Here is a 19527-nt window from a genome sequence, read left to right on the forward strand (position 1 = left end):
TGCTTAGTTTTTCTGGTAGGTGAAGAAAAATCATCTTTATAGAAGTTACATTTAATTCAGGTTTGTATACATTCTGGAAGGTCATTTATAGATGGGGAGTATAAACCAAATGATAATGAGGATAGAAATATTCTTCATCAACTCTCCCAGTTTCGAGATGCATTCATTCATTCAGCAATGCATCATTGTGCTAAAAGCACAACCTCTTAAGGCAGAGTTGTGTAAATCTGGAAAAATTACTTTACCTCTCTGTGCCTTAGTTTCTTCATCTATTAAATATAGATAAAGACAGTACTTACCTTATAGAAATTTGTGAGAATTAAGTGAGTTAATGAATGTAAAGCTCCTGGAACTTAAGAAATGTTGCTGTTTTACTAATATGTGTTTTTGAAGGCGAGAGCACAAATACTAAAATTGCACAATTTCTGCCCTCCAGACAACCTAGAAAACATTCTTAAAAAATCAACTAGGTTTGCCGTTAGCCTAAAACTGCTCTAAAAAATAAAGTCAATTTTTTTTAACCAACTAAGTAGCAACTTTTTAACCCTCAGGGGAAAGAAACTTGCCGAGAAGTTGAAGCACATAATAAATGGCTTTGGGAATGTTTTTAAAGGAAAATGAAATTCTAGTTGCTCTAAGTTTGAGCTACATGGAAGTATTAAAAGCTACTTTCTTTCTTCTCCCAATTTTATTGAGATACATTGGACACATGACATTGAATTAGTTTCAGGTGTACAACATAATGGTTTGACACATGTATATACTGTGAAATGATCACCACAATAAGTTTGGTTAACATCCACCAACTCACATAGTTACAATTTTTTTTTCCTTGTGATAAGAACTTTTAAGATCTACTCTCTTAACAACTTTCAAATATACCGTACAGTATTGTTAACTACAGTCATCATGCAGAATATCTTTCCTTTGCTTCTGAGCGCAAGAGACTTCCGCTTTGGAAAACAATTGCTGGTTCAGAGTCTAGAAAGATTGATATACATCATCATCTTTCTGAAATGGAAAATCTTTCTAGCTAATAGCCATCATCTTTTTCTCAAATGCCTATCACTCAATATGACAATGAAAACCACAACTCCGAATGTTTATTTTAATTACATTTACAGTGAAACTGGAAAGAGAAATCAAAGCCATTTTTACTTTTGTGTCAAATGTGTCTAAATGAGTTAAGTAGATGTTCCAAGATGTGTATATTCTTCAAGATTTAGGTTTGGAGATGCTCATTTGCTTAAGTCTAATAAATAGAATGATTTAGTCTCTATTTTCTTGAGCTGATGAGTCACTTGAAAGTTCTCCATCAAGAAAGTCTTAAATTTTCAGATGTCTTTTACTCATTCAACAAATATTGTACCTAGCATATACCTAGCAATATGTACCTAGCATCATGCTAGATATTCATTTCCATTGGTAATTTGCTTTCACTTTCTCAGTGGAGAAAAGACTCAACACAAGGAAATTAGCCCTCCTGTATCCTCGGTCCCTAGCACATAGAATTTTGGACCAAACAAGCTAACTTGTGTTAACTGGTCTAACATATTATGTACTTCTTGAGCATTATTGGATGGTTATATCCTCTAATGAGCTCTATAATGTGTTGATTTTGTCTGTTTTATTTAGTAGTATCTATCTTTTATTTTGAGGGTGAGCCCGGGTTGCCTGGAACAGGAGGACAGAATGGAATGCCAGGGCCCAAGGTTAGTACAAAGAAAACCAAGCAGAATCATTTGAGGCATGAGTTTTCATGAGATTGTAAGCTGTTACACTTTTTTTATATCCCACTGGTTTTACTTGGATGGAATTTTTTGTCAATAATATAATATACTGTAGTATAAAACTTTGTGACTAAAGAATAAGTGATGTTTGTGATTCTCATTAGCATTAAAAATGCAGAGAAACAGTGTAGGATATGTCTAAATTTGCATTTCTGGGATACTTAAATAACATTTAAGAAAGCCTGTGTTTCAAATGTGACTTTGTCATTTTACCACTTAATGAACATATTACAACATAGGCCACGTCCATCCTGCCAACATTTGCATAATTTTTACAAGATGTGCTAAAGATGTTCACAGTGCCACTGTGACTTTTCCTCAAGATTTGGCCACCTCCAAGGCTTACACAACCTAACCAGTTAATCAAATGAAGAGCACAATAAAAATGTGGCATGTTTGAAATTTAAAAATGGATGTAGTCTGAATTACTAAGTAGGGAAAAAATGTAATAGAGATTTTTTTTTGGATTCCAAATTTCCTTTGTTTTTGAAGAACAAATGAATCTTAAATATAAAAAGATTGCTGACAGTTTAGTTTAAACCAAATAGGCAGACAAATCCCAAGTCCTTTGATGAGTGACCATCCCTTGAAGTACAAAACTAATGTCTAATCCCATCAGCTGTGCTGGTGTGTATCCATACCCACAGATGCTTGTCAGCTGATTTTACAGATCACATTGCTATTGACAGGCGCCTAGGACAGACCTAAAATTTATAGACCTGTCTTTTGTCCTGCAGGAGAGGGAAGAAAATATTCCTTCTGGGACTACAGCCATTTTCCTGTCTTCTTCCCTCTCTAGCTCCATGCTAAAAAGCCAAATGATAGGAGTTAATGCTCAATGCATGTTCTCAGTACTATTCTTCTGTTGCCTAGCGACCGTCAGGATGGCTGCTGAGCAGTGAAAGGTAACCAGAAATTCAGAAAGCCAAAGGGTCAGGCGGAGTTTCAGGGAGTGAAAAGAGTGTTGCCTTCAAACAGACTTCTTGAGTGAATTATAATTTTAAAAAACACAATAACCACCTTAAAAATAATTTTTAAAGTAGTCTGATCTTATTGCAACCCTTTCTCAAGCTTTTCTTAAGAGGAATATTATCATAATGTGTGTGATTTGCTTTAGATTTACTCTCTGACTCTGTCCCCTGTCCCTTCCTGGGTAAAGTGAAAATGAGATTCTTTTCAGAACACAATTTTGCATTTTAGTCCTTGTACTGTCATCATTTTGAGTAAAGACATCTCTCCTAAACTCACTTAGATTCTGCCCCAATATAGTATCTTTTCTGAAAAAATTAATGCCTCCTAAAGTACACCTAATTTGGAACATAGTGGTTAACAACAGATTGAAGAGAGTTCATGACATTGTGAAGGGGTCCAAGTTCAGGCCTTAGTCACATCAGGGGAAGACAGATTAGAGAAAGACACTGGTACTCTGACCCCTGAAATAATCCGTGCACCAGGGGCTGCTTTGAATGGAAGATTTCATTGAAGGATGTAAGTAAATAAACTCACCTTACTGAGTCTGTGTTTGAGCAGAATAAAACGTCGTAATCCCAGAAGCCTCTTGAGACGTTGAATTGCCACGACATTTTTCTCCTTAGTGCCCTAAAAGCCGGTTTTGGCTGATCATCTTAAATATCTTTCTTTAGTCCTCAAAAGCAAAGAATTAAAATTACATTTTCTATTGATATCTATACTCAATGCTCCAGGAAACTCGTCTTAACCTTTTGTTTTTATATAGCAACTATGTATTTCCAAAATAGAAAATGTCACGTATAATTTATCTATTAATAGTACGTTGAATATCTGATTTTGTTTAGTGTTGATTGATTAGGTGTTTTATAATTTAATATGTCACTCAATCTTTGTTCTTTTGCCCAGGGAGAACCTGGAGAACGAGGAGAAAAGGTGAGAATGATTCTGCTGATTTTTATTTTTTTTCCCCCAAAGAGGTACCAAACTGAACTGTATTTATGTGTGGTTGGATAGACAGATACAGGTATAGAAGCATACCTTGGAGATATTGCAGGCTCCGTTCCAGATCACTGCAGTAAAGTGAATATTGCAATAAAATGAATCACACGAATTTTTCGGTTTCCCAGTGCATATAAAAGTTACGTTTACGCTATACTGTAGTCAGTTAAGTGTTCAATAGCATTATGTCTAAAACACAACGTGCCTGCCTTAATTGAAAAACGATGCTGTTAGATAAATGGCACCCTTAGACTTGCTTGACACATGGTTGCCACAAATCTTCAATCTGTAAAGAATGCAGTAGTATCTTTGAAGTACAATAAAGCAAAGCACAATAAAACAAGGTATGCTTAGTTATATAGATGTAGATAGATATAATGACCACTGTTTTTTCAAACTGCTAATTAGTGGAAGGAGAAAATAGTGTAATTCTTATATATGTATAGAAGTTTGGGTAAAAAAGATTTAAAGAAATGGAGGAGAAGGGTGCAAATTTAAACATTCTATGTCAGGCTTTTAAATGACTTTCAAAAATCCCTAGGCCTGCAAAATTTCTGTTCTACCTGTTTGCTAATGCCACTCCAGTACTTTTCTAAGCATCCATCTCTCTCTCTATTACTTCTTAGGTCAGTAGGTTAAAGGGATACAGATGTTTACCTGCAGCAAATACACTGAAAGTTGTCCCAAAAAGAATTCCCATAAAACCCAAAAAGAGAAGCAAAAGGAGAAGCAGAGTGCATATGTTAAATTCCTCTTAGACAAACATCCTTCCTTACTGCTTTGGGGGAGTTCTCATGCTATGTCCTTTACCAGTATTTGAGAAGTATGCCGTCTCTGCAGGCAACTACCAAGATACCACATAATGCCCTTCATAAGTGATACGATTTTTCTGACAAATCAGTATCATCACCGCTAATCCCAAAAGAAGTACATCTACAGATCCAGCAAGCTTCATGAACGTAACTGTATATTTGAGCTGTATTTAACAACTGTATTCTTGTAAAACAAAAATAAAAAGACATTTATTTAAATGGAAGGACAGCAGAGCAGAGAGGCGGCTCAATCAAACCCTTCACTTCATGACCACTCTGAACCAGTTTTCCTAATAAGAAAGTTTGTTTTGTTATTTAATAAGGGGATTTCCAAGCAATTTTTAAAAGTGTGCTAATGAGCTGCCTATCAAAGATCCCCCATAACTTATGATCAGTATATTTATTTGGCTTCCAACCAGTTCATGGTAATTAACCTGAAATTAATTAGTCATCAGATGACTCTTTTGTGTAGAAATTAAGGAGGGAAAAGGAGCAGTGCCAGCACCATTCCAGGGACTCATCAGATAAAGCGGCTCAGGCTCCCAGGCCGCTGTGCTGTCCCCGTCACCATAAAAGAATGCCCGAGCAGGATAGCCTCATGCTTATTTGAAACAAGAAAAGAAAGTGAAGAGAAAAAGTTAAACTCTCCCTCCTTCGCCACCCCTCCTTCTCCCAGGGAAACCATTATCAGTAGCTTCTCTCTTATTTTACGGAAAATTTTAAATGATAGAAGAGTGACCTCTTACGCAGCTGAACAGAAGGGTATTCCAGCTTATGGAATGTATGAACAATAATGCATTGTTATTGCTAATGGTTATCATTAACAGCTTATGATGTGTCAGATACTGTCCCAGTTGCTTTAGACACAGTAATTGTTTATTTCTTATAACCCCATAAAATATTCTTGCCCTTACATTGCACATGAGAAATTTGATGTAAAGAGAATTTCATTTGCCCAGTAGGGCCTGGACCTGGGCTCAAACTCTCTGGCTCCAAAATTCATGATGTTTCCACTAGAGCATGCTATAAGACTTAAAGAATTTAGAATTTAAGAAAGCAAAGCATGGATAATAAGCAAATGACTTTTTTCCTAAAGCATTGCTTGCGGGTAGAAAGATATCAGTGAGGGAATAGGCATAGGAGCTCTCAGAAATAACAAAGGAAGCATAAACTCCCCAATTTATTTTACTATAATTTTTTAAAATTTTATAATAAGATATAAAACATTTATTTCTCAAATGCAAAACACTTAGGTCCAGATAACTCAATGTTCAGTGCAGCAGTTTTGAGGGCTGGGTCATGCACTTTGAGGGCCTAGAGATTTGAGATGGGTAGGATTCACAGATTGAAGGGAAAGGAGAAGGCAGGACTCCAGGTGGCAGGAGTGGGACAAGGAAGGAGACGGAAAGGGTAAGGCACACGGTATATTGAGGGAGTCAGGAGAAAGCCTTTGTTAGAGTGACTCTTTGAGCAGAGAAAAGAGAAAGAGTTAAGGCGGCCAGAATAAGCTATTAGTGCCAGAATAAGCTATTAGAAGTCAGAGAACTTACTTTCTGTTAATATCGTGGAGTAGTTTAAAGCTATTTAGCCATGTTCATTGTAATAAAACTTATTTGGACTAGTTGATATCAGACAGCTGGTCAAGTAAAGTACATTAGCTCTGTAGAACATTTACAACAGATTTTAATATATAGTGCCTATGAAAGGAAACTTAAAATAATGAAAAGTACTCTTTGCTGAATGTCACCAATATATTTTACATGTATTGCTTTTTTCCCCTCCTAGGGAGATGCTGGAGAGAATGGCCCCAAAGGTGATACAGGTGAAAAGGTACAGTGTTGCGAAATATGAAAAAGTATGTGTTTGAGCAAGAATATTATTTCATGTACATGAAAATGGGAGATCAGAGATAATTCTACACAATTAGAAAACTTTTAAATATTTAATTTATAAAAGGTGATTATTCCACCAGCTCCTAGCTACAAATTTAAATATTTTAAAAGTAAAATGCTATGTCAAAAATTCTAGAAAATGCGTAATTGGGTTTCTAGTAATATGACTTTCAAGACAAAAAAAACCACCACTATTTATGTGTAAATGGAACACTCCCTTTATACACAGAGATATAAAAATAGAGTTCCTAAAGTGATTCCATTTGTCCCGATTTTAGGATAGAAGATTACAGAGGATTGGGAGGGGATGTAAGAGTTTGATAATAAGCTAAAGTCAGTTGATCAGAGCCTCTCATGCAGTCTTGAAAATTTGCCTCAACTTGAAATCTACTAGATCCAGATATTTTGTCAGCCTTTGTATCGTCTTTTTTTTTTTTTTTTTTTTCTTTTTTGGCCTTTAAACCATTATTAGCACTTATATTGCGGTGGTCTTTTGTTCATCTTCCTACCTCCTGTCTTTTTTTCTCAGTCTATCGAAGTTTTTGCTTGGATTCTTACTTCACACACATCCCTGACATAGGAAGGAAATTTTTATTTCATTTGTGCTGTATGTTAAGAATTAAGAAAAAGATCTTTTAAGAAACTAAAAATGGAATAGTCAGATTTAATTTAAATCAGGCTAGTTGATGAAACAAAGAATGATTCATTTAGCCTTGTAGTTGAGAATAAGAATACTCTACTGTGAAAATTATTACGGTACAGATGGACAATTGTTAGTCATAAAAACATACCCATAAAGTAAAGAGAAATTTGTCTTCCTCATTCTTATAAATATTAATATAAATATGGCATGGGTGGTAGGGAGAAATTAATGGTAGGAATAAATTAATGTCACCGCGTAGCGACTGTGTTTGTATTCAAGAGGTAGTCTAGAAATTAGAGTGGACTCTCAGTTTCTTGTAGACCAGGGTCTCTCAGCCTCCGCACTACTGACATTTTGGGCTGGATAATCCTTCTTGAGGGAGCTGTCAGATGTCTAGCCTCGTTCCTGGCCTCTGCCCAGCAGATGCCAGTAGCATCCCCGAGTTGTGACAACCAACACTCTCTCCAGAGGTTGCCAATTGTCCACTGGGGAACAAAATCATCCCTCATTGAGAACCACTGCTGTAAACCCATTTTATTTATCTGTCAGATTTAAGTATCATGCTGCAATCCACCATGACATGAGTATGTTTAATACTAATGGGACCAGTGATATACCTCTATGACTTCTTGAAGTCAAAATTAAAAACCCTAGGTATATAAACATAGATATTTGATTTACCTTTGTTGTGTTTGCTTAAAAGCAGGGGTCAGCAAACTTTTCCTGTAAAGGGCCAGAAAATAAATATTTTAGGTTTTGTGGGCCATATGGCGTCTGTCACAACTACTCAACTCTGTCATCGTAGCATGACAGCAGCCATAGACAATATGTATACAAATGAGAGTGGCTCTATTCCAATAAAACTTTATTTCTGGACACTGAAATTTTAATTTCATGTGGTTTTCAAATGTCATGAAATATTATTCTTTTTATATTTTTTTTAACCGTTAAAAATGTGAAAACCACTCTTAGCTCTTGCGCCACACAAAAACAGGTGGCTAGCTGGATTTGGCCCTCGGGCCATAGTTGCCAACCTCTGTTTAAAGAAAGGAAATCTTCTAAACAGAGAGCAGTTTCTTCAAGTGAAAACCATTTATGCCAAGTCTGAGCTACGCCTATGTGGATTTATGTAGAGAATTTTAATCTGTAGAATATGTATTTTTAGAGCTTAATTTTTTGAATGTAGGCCAAAAATTGTTTCTTTAATCACACATTTTTAAAATTTAATATTGCAATAGTAAAGCAACTTTTTTTTTCTTTGTAAAGGCTAAATTCATCTCAAAGGAATACGGTTCTTATTTTTTATATTAATGCAAATCATTTACCATGCTGACTCACACATAGTAAACTCTCAATAAATGTTAGCTTTCTTACCACATGGAAATGGAAATCAACTAGATTGGTTATTTTTCTTTTTTATCAAAAAGTTTTATTAGTCAAGTGAAATTAAGTATGAGAAATGCTTCAGTTAAAACAGAAATCATTTCTATAAATTTTCAATGAGTCTAAACAGGGGATTGTAAATAGGAATCTGTAGCATATAATACGTAATCTGACCTGTAGCATTCATCCCCAAGAATGCTGTAATTGGAATATAATTTTTGATGTGTTTTTTAAACATTTCCTGCTTCTGTCACATAATTTGTTTCCAGCATGTTAGAAACACTCTTCTCATGGCCTTTGGGTTCAGGATGTGAAACTCATTCATCATTTACCAAGTTTGAGATGTAAAATCAAAAAATGCTTCTTTTCTGCCATTGATGTAGTAAATTACGTCATTGGCGATTCACTTTAATAGGATTTTTTTCCTTGTGATCCAACTCGGTGCTTTTGGATGGTAAAGCAATCTAAGCCTTTCCAGACTGGTCATCTGGAAATGCTGTGGGACTGTAAAAACCTCTGGGCTGGGTTTTCTCTGTGGCCAGAAGCTACGATGAACTCTAGAATTAAGAATGACCTGCCAAAGACTGATTTTAATCATGTGTGGAGTTACTACGGGAAGGTAATGTTCTGCTCTTTGGAGTGTTAATCCCACCAACTAATGTAGAAATGCATTTCTTATCTATTATCCCAGCACTTGAAAGTAAGTGTTGGTGCAGACCACTGAATGGTTCCATCATGCCACTCTATTATTCACAACCTTATCTGTTCGTTTAGAAATTTCACATTCTTTCTTTTTTTTTTCTGAGCATTTTTTTTAAACTTTTTTATTTTATATTGGAGTATAACCGATTAACAGTGTTGTGATAGTTTCAGGTGCACAGCAAAGTGACTCGGCCATACATATACATGTATCCATTCTCCCCCAGACTCCCCTCCCATCCAGGCTACCACATAACATTGAACAGAGTTGCCTGTGCTCTACAGTAGGTCCTCGTTGGTTATACTTTTTAAATATAGCAGGAAGCTTCACTTTCTTGGTATTGCCTGTCTGTGTCTTCATTTTTCTTTTCTCCCCAAATCTCCATTTCTATAAATAACCTGCCTTCTTACTTTACACCTGCAGAGCATCTTTGATTTGCATCCTCAGAGCCTTTTCAGAAGCGACACCCATATTTGGAGCCACCCACCAAATTGCCTTTTCTTAAGATCACATGGGAAGGCTTTTCTTTTGGGCATGGGGCCTTCTCCAATTTAGCACATATGATGCTTCCCTTAGCTTAGAATACTCTTCTCTGCCCACCTCCACCTCCTCACGTTCTCATCCTATTCCTCAGTCTACTGAGACCTGAATTTATTAAGTCATTTCCCTGGGGCAGCCTTTCAGTCTCCCCTGGATTGTCTCTGTTACCCCCTATGTGCTCCCAGAGCACTCTTTATGATCCCTTTCATAACCCTTATCACAGTTTATTGTAATTCCTTGTTTAATTGGGCATCCAGCTCACTGGAAAAGAAAAAACAAACAAATAAACAAAAAACTATAAGTTACCAAACTGTTCTATTCCCAAAACCAATCCAATTTCCTGGCACATAATAGGAAGATAATAAATATTTATTGAATGAACAACCTTTTAAAAAAATTTTTTTTTTACTTTCACCTGCTTCTTATTTTCGTTGAATGGTATAACTTTTTCCTGTACCATGCATTTGTTTATCATGTCTTCTGTGGGTGACACAAAATTTCCCAACATGACAATTTCTTCCTATCCCAGACTTTTTTGTATGTGGAAAGAAAGAAAAAGAAGGTATCTTTTATGCATTCAATCAATAATATTTTTGAATACATATATTTGTGTACATATATACTGTATACATATATACAAATGATTACAGTAGTCCTTCGGTATCTCCAAGAGATTGGTTCCAGGATCCCTGCAAATACCAAAATCCTAGCATGTCCCTTATATACAATGGGGTAGTATTTGCATATAACCTATGCGCATGCACCCATATACAATTGACCCTTAAATAATGCGGGGCTTAGGAGTGCTGAGACTCTGCCAGTTGAAATCAGGGTATAATTTACAAAAGGCCCTCCTTATACATGGTTCCTTCACACCCCTGTTTTCTCCATATCGTGGTTCCCCATCCGCCGAATTCAACCAACTGCAGATCATGTGGTACTGTAATATTTACTGTTGAAAAAAAATCCACATATAAGTGGACCTTTGCAGTTCAAGCCTGTGTTGTTTAAGGGTCAGCTGTACTATAAAGCTTCTCTAGATTACTTATGATACCGAATACTATGTAAGCAGTTGCCAGGCACACAGAAATTTAAGTTTTGCTCTTTGGAATTTTCAGGAATTTTTTTCTCAAAAGATTTTTAGTCCAAGGTTGGGTGAATCCGCAGATGCAGAACCCAGGGATATGGAAGGGTGACTATATCGTAAGCACAGGACAAGGGCAGGGTTTGAAACAGCATTGTTAGCTTTATTGCCCTAGCTCCTAGTATCCCTGCATCCAGAACATGGTTGGCACATAATCGATGCTCAATAAATATTTATTGAATGAATTAATGACTGATAGAAATATCACCACATTCACTTTATTTATCCACATAGACTTTAGTAACACATACATATAATTACGTACCAAGTGTTGTGCTTGAAAATAATCACAGCCAAAAACAAAAACTCTGTACTTGAATGGTCAATAGCAAAGTCAAATTCATTTACCTCAAGTATCTTCTCAAAGTATTTTTGGCTTTATGATTTACCCTGTGGAAACTTTTATTTTCAAACCAACTGATTTATGAAGCTAAGGGTATACTTAGAAAGACACAGTTGGGGTTTTTTTCCTACTTTAATCCTGTATTCATTTTCACTTTTAGAGGAATAAGGATTATAAACACTGACTTTTATTTTCACTACTTGCAGCATTATCCTTTAAAATGTTTAACTTAGGAACGTCTTCCAGCAATTGCCTTGCCACTTAAAAGTTATAAAAATTCCATGAGATTTCACAGTTCTAATTTTTGAAAAGAAAGTTGATATATCACTCATAGCTGTCCATCAAATGAAACTGCTCCAGTTTCCACAAATAAATCAGGCTTTCAGGAAACTGTCCTTTCCTTCCCATCCACTTTCTCTGAGAACTAAATCTAGTCCTTATTCTCATTAGTGGATTATCCAGTCACTTTCCATTAAAACACTGGAAAAAAAGGTTTTTAAACTACAGTTAATACAAGCAACTTCCTTTTGTTTACAAGTTTACTACAACCATTGTGCCCTGTTGCCAAAATGAGATAAACCAATAATTCTTTTCTTATTCCAATAAAAAGAACATGGCAATAGAATTTAGGAAGTCCAAAATTCACTTAGGCTCAAGTTGATTCAATTTCCTCATCTATTAAGTAAAAATAGTAATATCTGCCCTATCTCTTGGGAGTCTTGTGAGGTATAAATAAGATGAAAAAGGGAGCTTAGAAAAGTCAGAATTGCTTTTATGAATACAAAGGTCTCATTGTGCAAAATACTGATTCATTGGTGTTGATGGCTTTCAGACAGACTTGATTTAGTGGAAACAGAAATAAGTATTATTTTATTAGCCACACTTATTTCACTGCCCATTCGTAACTCAATTGATTATTAGTGATGGGGAAAAGAAACCAGTATCATTTTACAATAAGACAGTATTTGGGATCCTCTTCTATATGTTTTGTCATGTTTTAATTTTTCCTTGAGTAGTAGCAATTACAGATGTCAAAGAAACTCGTATGTTTCCTCAAATAAGCTAATTTATTATTTCCTTCTCCTTCTTAAGCTTTTTTTTCTTCCTAAAGGTTTTTTTTATTTTTTATTTTTTGATTCTTGACTGCTGACCTGCTGAAAATATTCTTTCTGAGATTTGTTCATTTATTCACCATATATGTATCCAGCATATTTTATTCAGACACTGAATAAAAATAGACACTGAACCTGCCCACATGTGGCTGATCGTCTAATGGAGGGACAAGCAAAGAATAGGCAGAAAACATACACCCATAATCCGTATGCAGTGAGCTTGCAGGACTTGAACAGGTGCCGCAGAGTGAGATGTGGATGTGAGGGGCATGTGTCTAGGTTGGTCGGTGAGGGGTTGAGGCAAAGCCACTTAAGACCTGAACAAAGAGAACTGCCAGCTGTGGGAGGAAGAGAGAGAAACTGAGGGAGAGGGGCAAGTACCTCATGTACAGGGGCCTGAGGTTTATCTCCGTCTCTAAATGAGATTGATGAACAGCTCTCTAAACCTAGAACGAGGAAGTAGACCCCCAGAGCTCTGTGAGCCCTCGCGCAGACAGGACAGCTGAGGAAACCCCAGTATGTGCCTTCCTCCTTGTGGCTGTTCCTGTTTTCTTAACAGTCTCAAATGACTACATTTTCTCCCTTTTGTTTTCCTTGTAGCATGTTTATGGGACAGAGGGCTAGAAGGAGCTGGAAAATCTAGGCCCTTGCCTGGCCTCATATCAGAAATAGGCAGCATTCTCAGCCACCCGCCGAACTCTCTCCTGTTAGCCCCTATCTGTGTATTTAGAGCACATTTGCCTTAGGAATGTAGGCACACTCCGTGAAATCCAGATGGAATACAATGCCTTTCAGAAAACCAGATTCTATCTCAAGATTTTCTCGCAGATCTTCCATGTGTCCCTGTCACCCACAAGTCATCCATCATCCTGTAACTTTCCAGTGACTGCGTTACAATGAAACAAGTGTAGAGCTAGAAAAAAACGTGCCGGTCATAAGGGTGACGGTGCTTCATGAGGAAAACAAACTGACCTGAGGCATGGCTTTTTCCAACTCAACACCATTAACCCTTTGACTTCATCTGTTGAACCCTGACTTTCTGAAGACCGAAAGGGTCAGGGAACTCCTAGTAAATGATAGCCAGTGACATTAATAAATTCCTGAAATAGAGAAAACTGAAATTCCAGATCCACTAATGTATTGCTTTAGAATACAATTTTAGCACTGTATCAAGGGAAGAGATCCATATTTATATATTTATATTTATTTCAAGGAATGTAGTCCTTATGTATTTTGCAAAGTAAACCCATGTTTTTAGAAAGTATATTGTTTATCTTGGAAATTACTGACATGTTAGCCATATTGATACAAAATCTTAGGGAGCATAGTTTGGCCCATTAGTCATGGGGTTTCCTTGGGCGCTCCTGTAGATAACGGCTCTCTGTGTGTTTGTGTGTTTCCTATTCCCATCACTTGTAGAATAATCTCTCATGGGTTTCATTTTAGGGTGACCCTGGATCGTCCGCTGCAGGAATTAAGGTAACTATAGCCTTGCAAGTGTTTGTACCCCAGGAGTTACAGCTTTGACTTTTATAAGTCTCTTGTTTCCCTTCCTTTTTACCAACTTTGATGGTTCTAACTCTGTTCCTATACTACTGCATTAATCAGCTTCTAGACACAACAGGGAGTATCTGCTAGAAATCTCTGATAAAGGCTTAAACAAGAGGTCTTGCCTTTTCTTCCCTTTCTGATTGGTTTTTATGGAAATGTGGATTTGTATGTGAGCTTTAGGTATATTTACAGCAAAAAAAAAAAAAATGTTCATATGTCTGGTAAGATGTAGAGCAACAGAATAAAGTGAATGAAATGCATGTGTCATCGGGGAGGCTGAAAGTGTCCAAGGGCCTAAGACTTTTGCAAAATTCTTGTAAGACTGCCCTTTTCATCTTTGGTTTTCTTTGGCCAGGGAGAGCCCGGAGAATCTGGTCGTCCAGGGCAAAAGGTAAATCCCTATTCCGGTGTGTTCTTTGTACTGTCTTATAGTCACCATTTGATTATGTCTGCTATCACTGTATAATATGAGAACAATTACTGAAAATGATGCTGTTTTCATGCCTTATATGCAGAGTGGATTTGACTGTTTTTCATTTTAAAAGGGTTGATGCTGACCATAGTAAAAGTACAAACATAATCTGGACGTGTAAAAGGATGCTTTATGAGCTAAAGTCAGCATATACTGAGCTGTTTGAGACTAACAAAGATCTGCTGGGTTGGAATGCCAACAACCTATCTTGCATGTTTAAAGATACTCTGCATGTTTCTATCTTTTATGAGAAGAAATGAATATTTACTAAACTGTCTCAATAGGGAATGATGGACAGTTCTTTTAAAATTATATTCCTTTCCTCTCATTTCAAATACTTCCCTGCTGATAATTTTTTATGTGAATAATATCTACCTAAGCAGTGAATGTTATGTTGTACAAAGAGGTTTGTTCATGAACTAAATTTTAATTGGAGACAGTAGCCAAACCACTTTAACCAATCTAACGTTAATTTTTTTTATCATTTGTGCTTCACTTCAGTGATAAATTAGAGGACATGCAATGAATATGTTTATTCTCATTTGCGTCTGAAGCAGGAAGCGACTGTTAGTAGTTTATCGTCTGAGCATCTGGATATCAATGCCCAGTGCAGATTTTAGATTTTTAGATAACAGATGTGGCTAACAAGTAAATGTGAATTCCACATTATGTTAAATCTCTGAGATCATGACTCTGCCTTTGTCTAGCAGTAACTAATGTTATAGAAAAAAAAATATGAATAGAAACATAGAATATACCTCATTAGTATAAAGAGAAAGAGAGAAGAAATCCCATTGTAGTAGTTTGGAACCTTAGAACATAACATAAAAAAATATTCCCACATTCTTGAAGTTATTGAGAGGATCACTGCTTTGTTTAAACACTTCAGATTAAAGTGCTTTTTGAGAAGGTCTTTCACATTCTTTTAACATTTCCCTAATTTAAAAATAGATTTTCTTGAAATTACGAATCTAAGAGTAATGATTCATTAGACCCAGTTTCAGGTAAAGCTGAGACTTTTCCAAAGAGCCCAGCAGAACTCTGCAAATTTTGCTGTTCAGTGCCTAAGATTTCCTACTGATTCTTCATGTAAGAAATTTGAAATTAGTGATATCACAGAGATCCATGGCCTGCTTTGGTTTGAAAGAGCATCTAATTTTCTCAGATGATCTCATTTTAAGTCCCTCAGTCTTTAAAAATTACAAGCTAAATTTAAACTGCTCTCCAAAACTGTGATAAGTTAAAAGAATTGTCTGCAAAACTGTTATGTCTTTTTTAAAAAACAAAACAAGTCTGCTCTAATTTCATATAGGTTCCACTGTTTTCAGAGTGGAAGATCAAAATTGATTTTCAATTGGTTAATAAAATATTGCTTTATCATGATTATTTAAAAATACATTTTAGATTCGTTTCTGGAAGTTTATAGGTTTACATATGGAAACATTGGCTTTTCTTTGTATTTCATTAAAAACCTGTTTTAAATTATATTGAGAGAAGTGGATTCTACCTGAACAAATATGTGCCTGAATGAATATGTGTATGAATATTACAACCCATCTGAATGAAAATGTGCCCTGAAAAGAACAGTATCTTTTTCATTAATATTTAGGCCAGATTCTACCCTTCGACACAATCTCACTTTCCCACAATATTTATGACTTCCTTGTCTAATATATGGATTTGGCAATAGTTACCCCAACACTGATTTAAAAGTAGAGTGTTTCCATTCTTGCTGGTTGCTTAGATTGGAAAATGACAAACAGAACTGAGTACAGAATCCATTCAAGGAATCTTCCACATTTTTCTCACCATTGCAGAACTTTGTTGTGGATTCATGGGTACTTAAGCTCCTGCATTAGGGACATTCCCAGAAAAGTAGAGGATATTCTGCCAGAATTAAAGTGCATTGATTAGCTCTCCACTGTCTGGTATTTTGCGGTATGAAAGTTTGTTATTTAGAGTAACATTCATAATAGGGAATGATTTGATTATAGTTTTTTTCTTTTATAGACTCAACAGGAGAGTGTGTGATTGATATGTGAGTTAGGGTATATATGTTGGTAAAGTGAGTGTGTGTTTCATCACATAATTTTTTCCTTCCTAACTTCACATTCAATGGCATTGGTGGTATAGTGGTGAGCATAGCTGCCTTCCTAACTTCTCCACATCTTTTTAAAATATATTTTTTAGTTTTAATGGGGTAAAAATACATGTTTGCCCATTGTAAGGGACTGGCACAGTTGAACTGTATCTAGAAACACAGGGCACTGTCACAGGGACATGGGGTGAAAGCAGAGAACTGACTTTAACAGTAGACAAGGGTCTCCGATAATGGAGAATAAAGAGTGAAAGGGAAAGAAAAAAGAAAACCAGAAGCATAACGTATCTGTGTAAAGTGTAATCTACTTGGGCAAGAAGTCTTTGAATGGAATAACAAACCGATTCTTAATTATGACCTAGATCTGAACTTGGGCTGTGCATGACCAAGAACTCAACTCAGAGAAGCTCTGAGTCAAGAAATAGGCAAGAATGGAGAAATTAACTGAAAACTGTCTCTTAATCAAAAGATAGACATTCATGGTATAAAGACAGAGAATTTATATAGGAAGAAATATCTTCCTAAAAATGTTGAGATGTTTCACAAAGGGTAACATTAAATGTTTTATAATCCTTCATTTTGTCAACTTTTAAGTAAACATAAATTTGGAAAAGTCAAAATCCAAGAGTATGAAATATGAATTCCTGAAAGATTTGTTCATTAAAAAGTACATTTATAACCTATATACCTACATATATATGCATATGATGTAGGGAAGAGCTAAATGCTCAAACTCTCTGTTAAGTATCCAATCTACATTATAAAATAATCCATAATGTTTTATACATCTTTCTCATTGTGAGAAACATGGATGTGTCTATGTATGCATGTGTATATAAATATCTTACTTTAAAGTAGTCATCAAATCCTTTTAATTTGACCCTTCCCCTTGAGGGAAGGATCTAGTAAAAACTCCTTTGAGGAAACAGTGTTACAACCTATATGTTTCCACCCATGTCTTAAATAGGATGTCTTGAGCTTTGGGGGGCTTTTCTGAAACAACACAAAACTATCAGTATGTCACCAATATGTTTACTTTTATTTGTTGTATATTCTACTGCAACTTACTGTGTTTTCAAGGGCCTTATACTTTTTTCTTAGTAAAAGAGAATCTTCACTGAAATATGGCTAAGCTCTTTTTGCTAGAGCTTCCTAAATTTATTGATTAAAGGGAAATGGGGGGGAAAAAAATCAAATGTATAATGTTGTATCTATGTAAAGTTTAATCTACTTGGACAAGTTTCTTTGAATGAAATATCAAATTCTTAATAATCATTCTTTCTTCTCTGGCTTAATCTCATCTTAGTCTTTTTGTTCACAATGCAAACTTTCACTCAGGTAGTTTCAGAAAGAATAGCTTTTCTTTTGCATTCCTGAAGCACCTTTGACCTAAACCATCAGGAAAGTCATTGTCCTTTCTATGTCTAACCATACAGCTTAATATAAACAGTATCTGAAGTCATTTTGTGATAATACCAGAGTAAATTATAGCCCTCCATAATTTGAAAGTAATAATATTAAAGATGAAATGTCTGGTTGTTCTTAGTAGATTTTCCTTGGAATAAGGACTGTTCAAGCATTTAGATTAAAGAAGTGCCTTCTACCACTTTTATCTTTAGTTTGATGCTTCTATCTCTTTTGGTATAGTTGTCATAACACTGACTCGCCATCATGAAATGATGTGACACTTTTACCTTCAAATGTTATTTTCCACAATATTTAGTCACCTCAGTCCAACACAGGATGGACTTTCATTTTCTCTAGCAATTCCTTTATGCTTCTTTAGTGGAATTCAAGAGATTTTCTAAGCAATATAACTTCTTGTCACTATACTTTGTGCTTAAAATAATGTAAACAATTATGTGAAAATGAGAAGATTTATCTTGACTCCAGTGTGCTCACCCAAAATGTACCACTTAATCTCAAACCTGTATTCAGAAACAGCTGCATGGTACCATTAGCCCTCAATTGCTAAGCAGGGTTACCCAGACTCAACAATTGTCTGATATACGGGCTGGAGTTAAATATAATCTTAACTATGCATTTATCTTCTCATCATTCAGGAATGGAAAAGAAATCTTGTTATACTTTTAAGTGAATGAGACTTTTAATGTATATTGTTTTGATATGACCATCTGTTCATACAGCCAACTCTTGATTATCTGAGGTAAGAGAGCCCTGGAATAGGATGCATTATTCAAATGCACGTAATCCTCATTTCAGCAAATAGATTCAGCCTCCTCAACAAATCATTGACCAGGGAGTAATAAAACACAGGAATTCCTTCTCCTTTTATTTCTCTTTCTCACCTTCTGGTAGTGATGACAATGAGCAGTGAACTGACAGCAACAGGGAAAATCCTGAAAAATCTGCAAAATGGTCAACCAATCCCTGAATCAAGAGTTGACTGAACTGTATAATCTCACCAAATATCTTGAAACTAGACAGTATATATATTAGACATATATATATATACATACAGCAAGAATTCAGCTGGGAGCATTTGCCATGTTTTTCTCAGATACTGTGCCTGAGTGAATACTGTTCTATAATGCTGTGTGATTTTCCTATGTAGGGTGAACCAGGGCTTCCTGGGCTTCCTGGACTTCCGGGGATAAAGGTAAATACTGCACTGACAGTCTTGGCTTCATAGAAATGTAATTGTGAGAGTCACAAAAATGAAAAAATGAAAGCTAAAAATATAGTGCTGTTCTTTAAATACTCACCAGCCATTTCAACCAATTAAATTTTTTAATTAAAAATGAAGCACAGGTAACAGAAATAGACTTACAGGCATAGAAAACAAACTTAAGGTTACCAAAGGGGAAAGGGGGGGAAAGGATAGATTAGGAGTTTGGGACTAACAGATACACACTACTACATATAAAATAGATAATCAACAAGGTCCTACTGTATAGCACAGGGAACTATACTCAATATCCTGTAATAGGCTATAATGGAAAAGAATCTGAAAAAGAATATATATATACATGTATATGTATAATATATACATAAATATATATATATATGAAACTGAATCACTTTGCTGTACACCTGAAACTAACACAACATTGTAAAT

The 19527-nt window shown here is 35.6% G+C and overlaps 1 protein-coding gene across 1 annotated transcript in view; it reads left to right on the forward strand.

Annotated features, from left to right (window-relative positions):
• The window catches only part of COL25A1 (collagen type XXV alpha 1 chain), a 461378-nt gene that overhangs the window by 388358 nt on the left and 53493 nt on the right, over window positions 1–19527 (forward strand). Inside the window, exons 13-18 of the mRNA XM_061191166.1 lie at window positions 1659–1712; window positions 3666–3692; window positions 6356–6400; window positions 13774–13806; window positions 14234–14269; window positions 19024–19068. Of these exons, the coding sequence (XP_061047149.1) occupies window positions 1659–1712; window positions 3666–3692; window positions 6356–6400; window positions 13774–13806; window positions 14234–14269; window positions 19024–19068 (240 nt within the window). The remainder of the gene's footprint in view (window positions 1–1658; window positions 1713–3665; window positions 3693–6355; window positions 6401–13773; window positions 13807–14233; window positions 14270–19023; window positions 19069–19527) is intronic.

This window comes from Eubalaena glacialis, chromosome 5 (assembly GCF_028564815.1).
Source record: "Eubalaena glacialis isolate mEubGla1 chromosome 5, mEubGla1.1.hap2.+ XY, whole genome shotgun sequence".
NCBI classification, from domain to species: Eukaryota; Metazoa; Chordata; class Mammalia; order Artiodactyla; family Balaenidae; genus Eubalaena; species Eubalaena glacialis.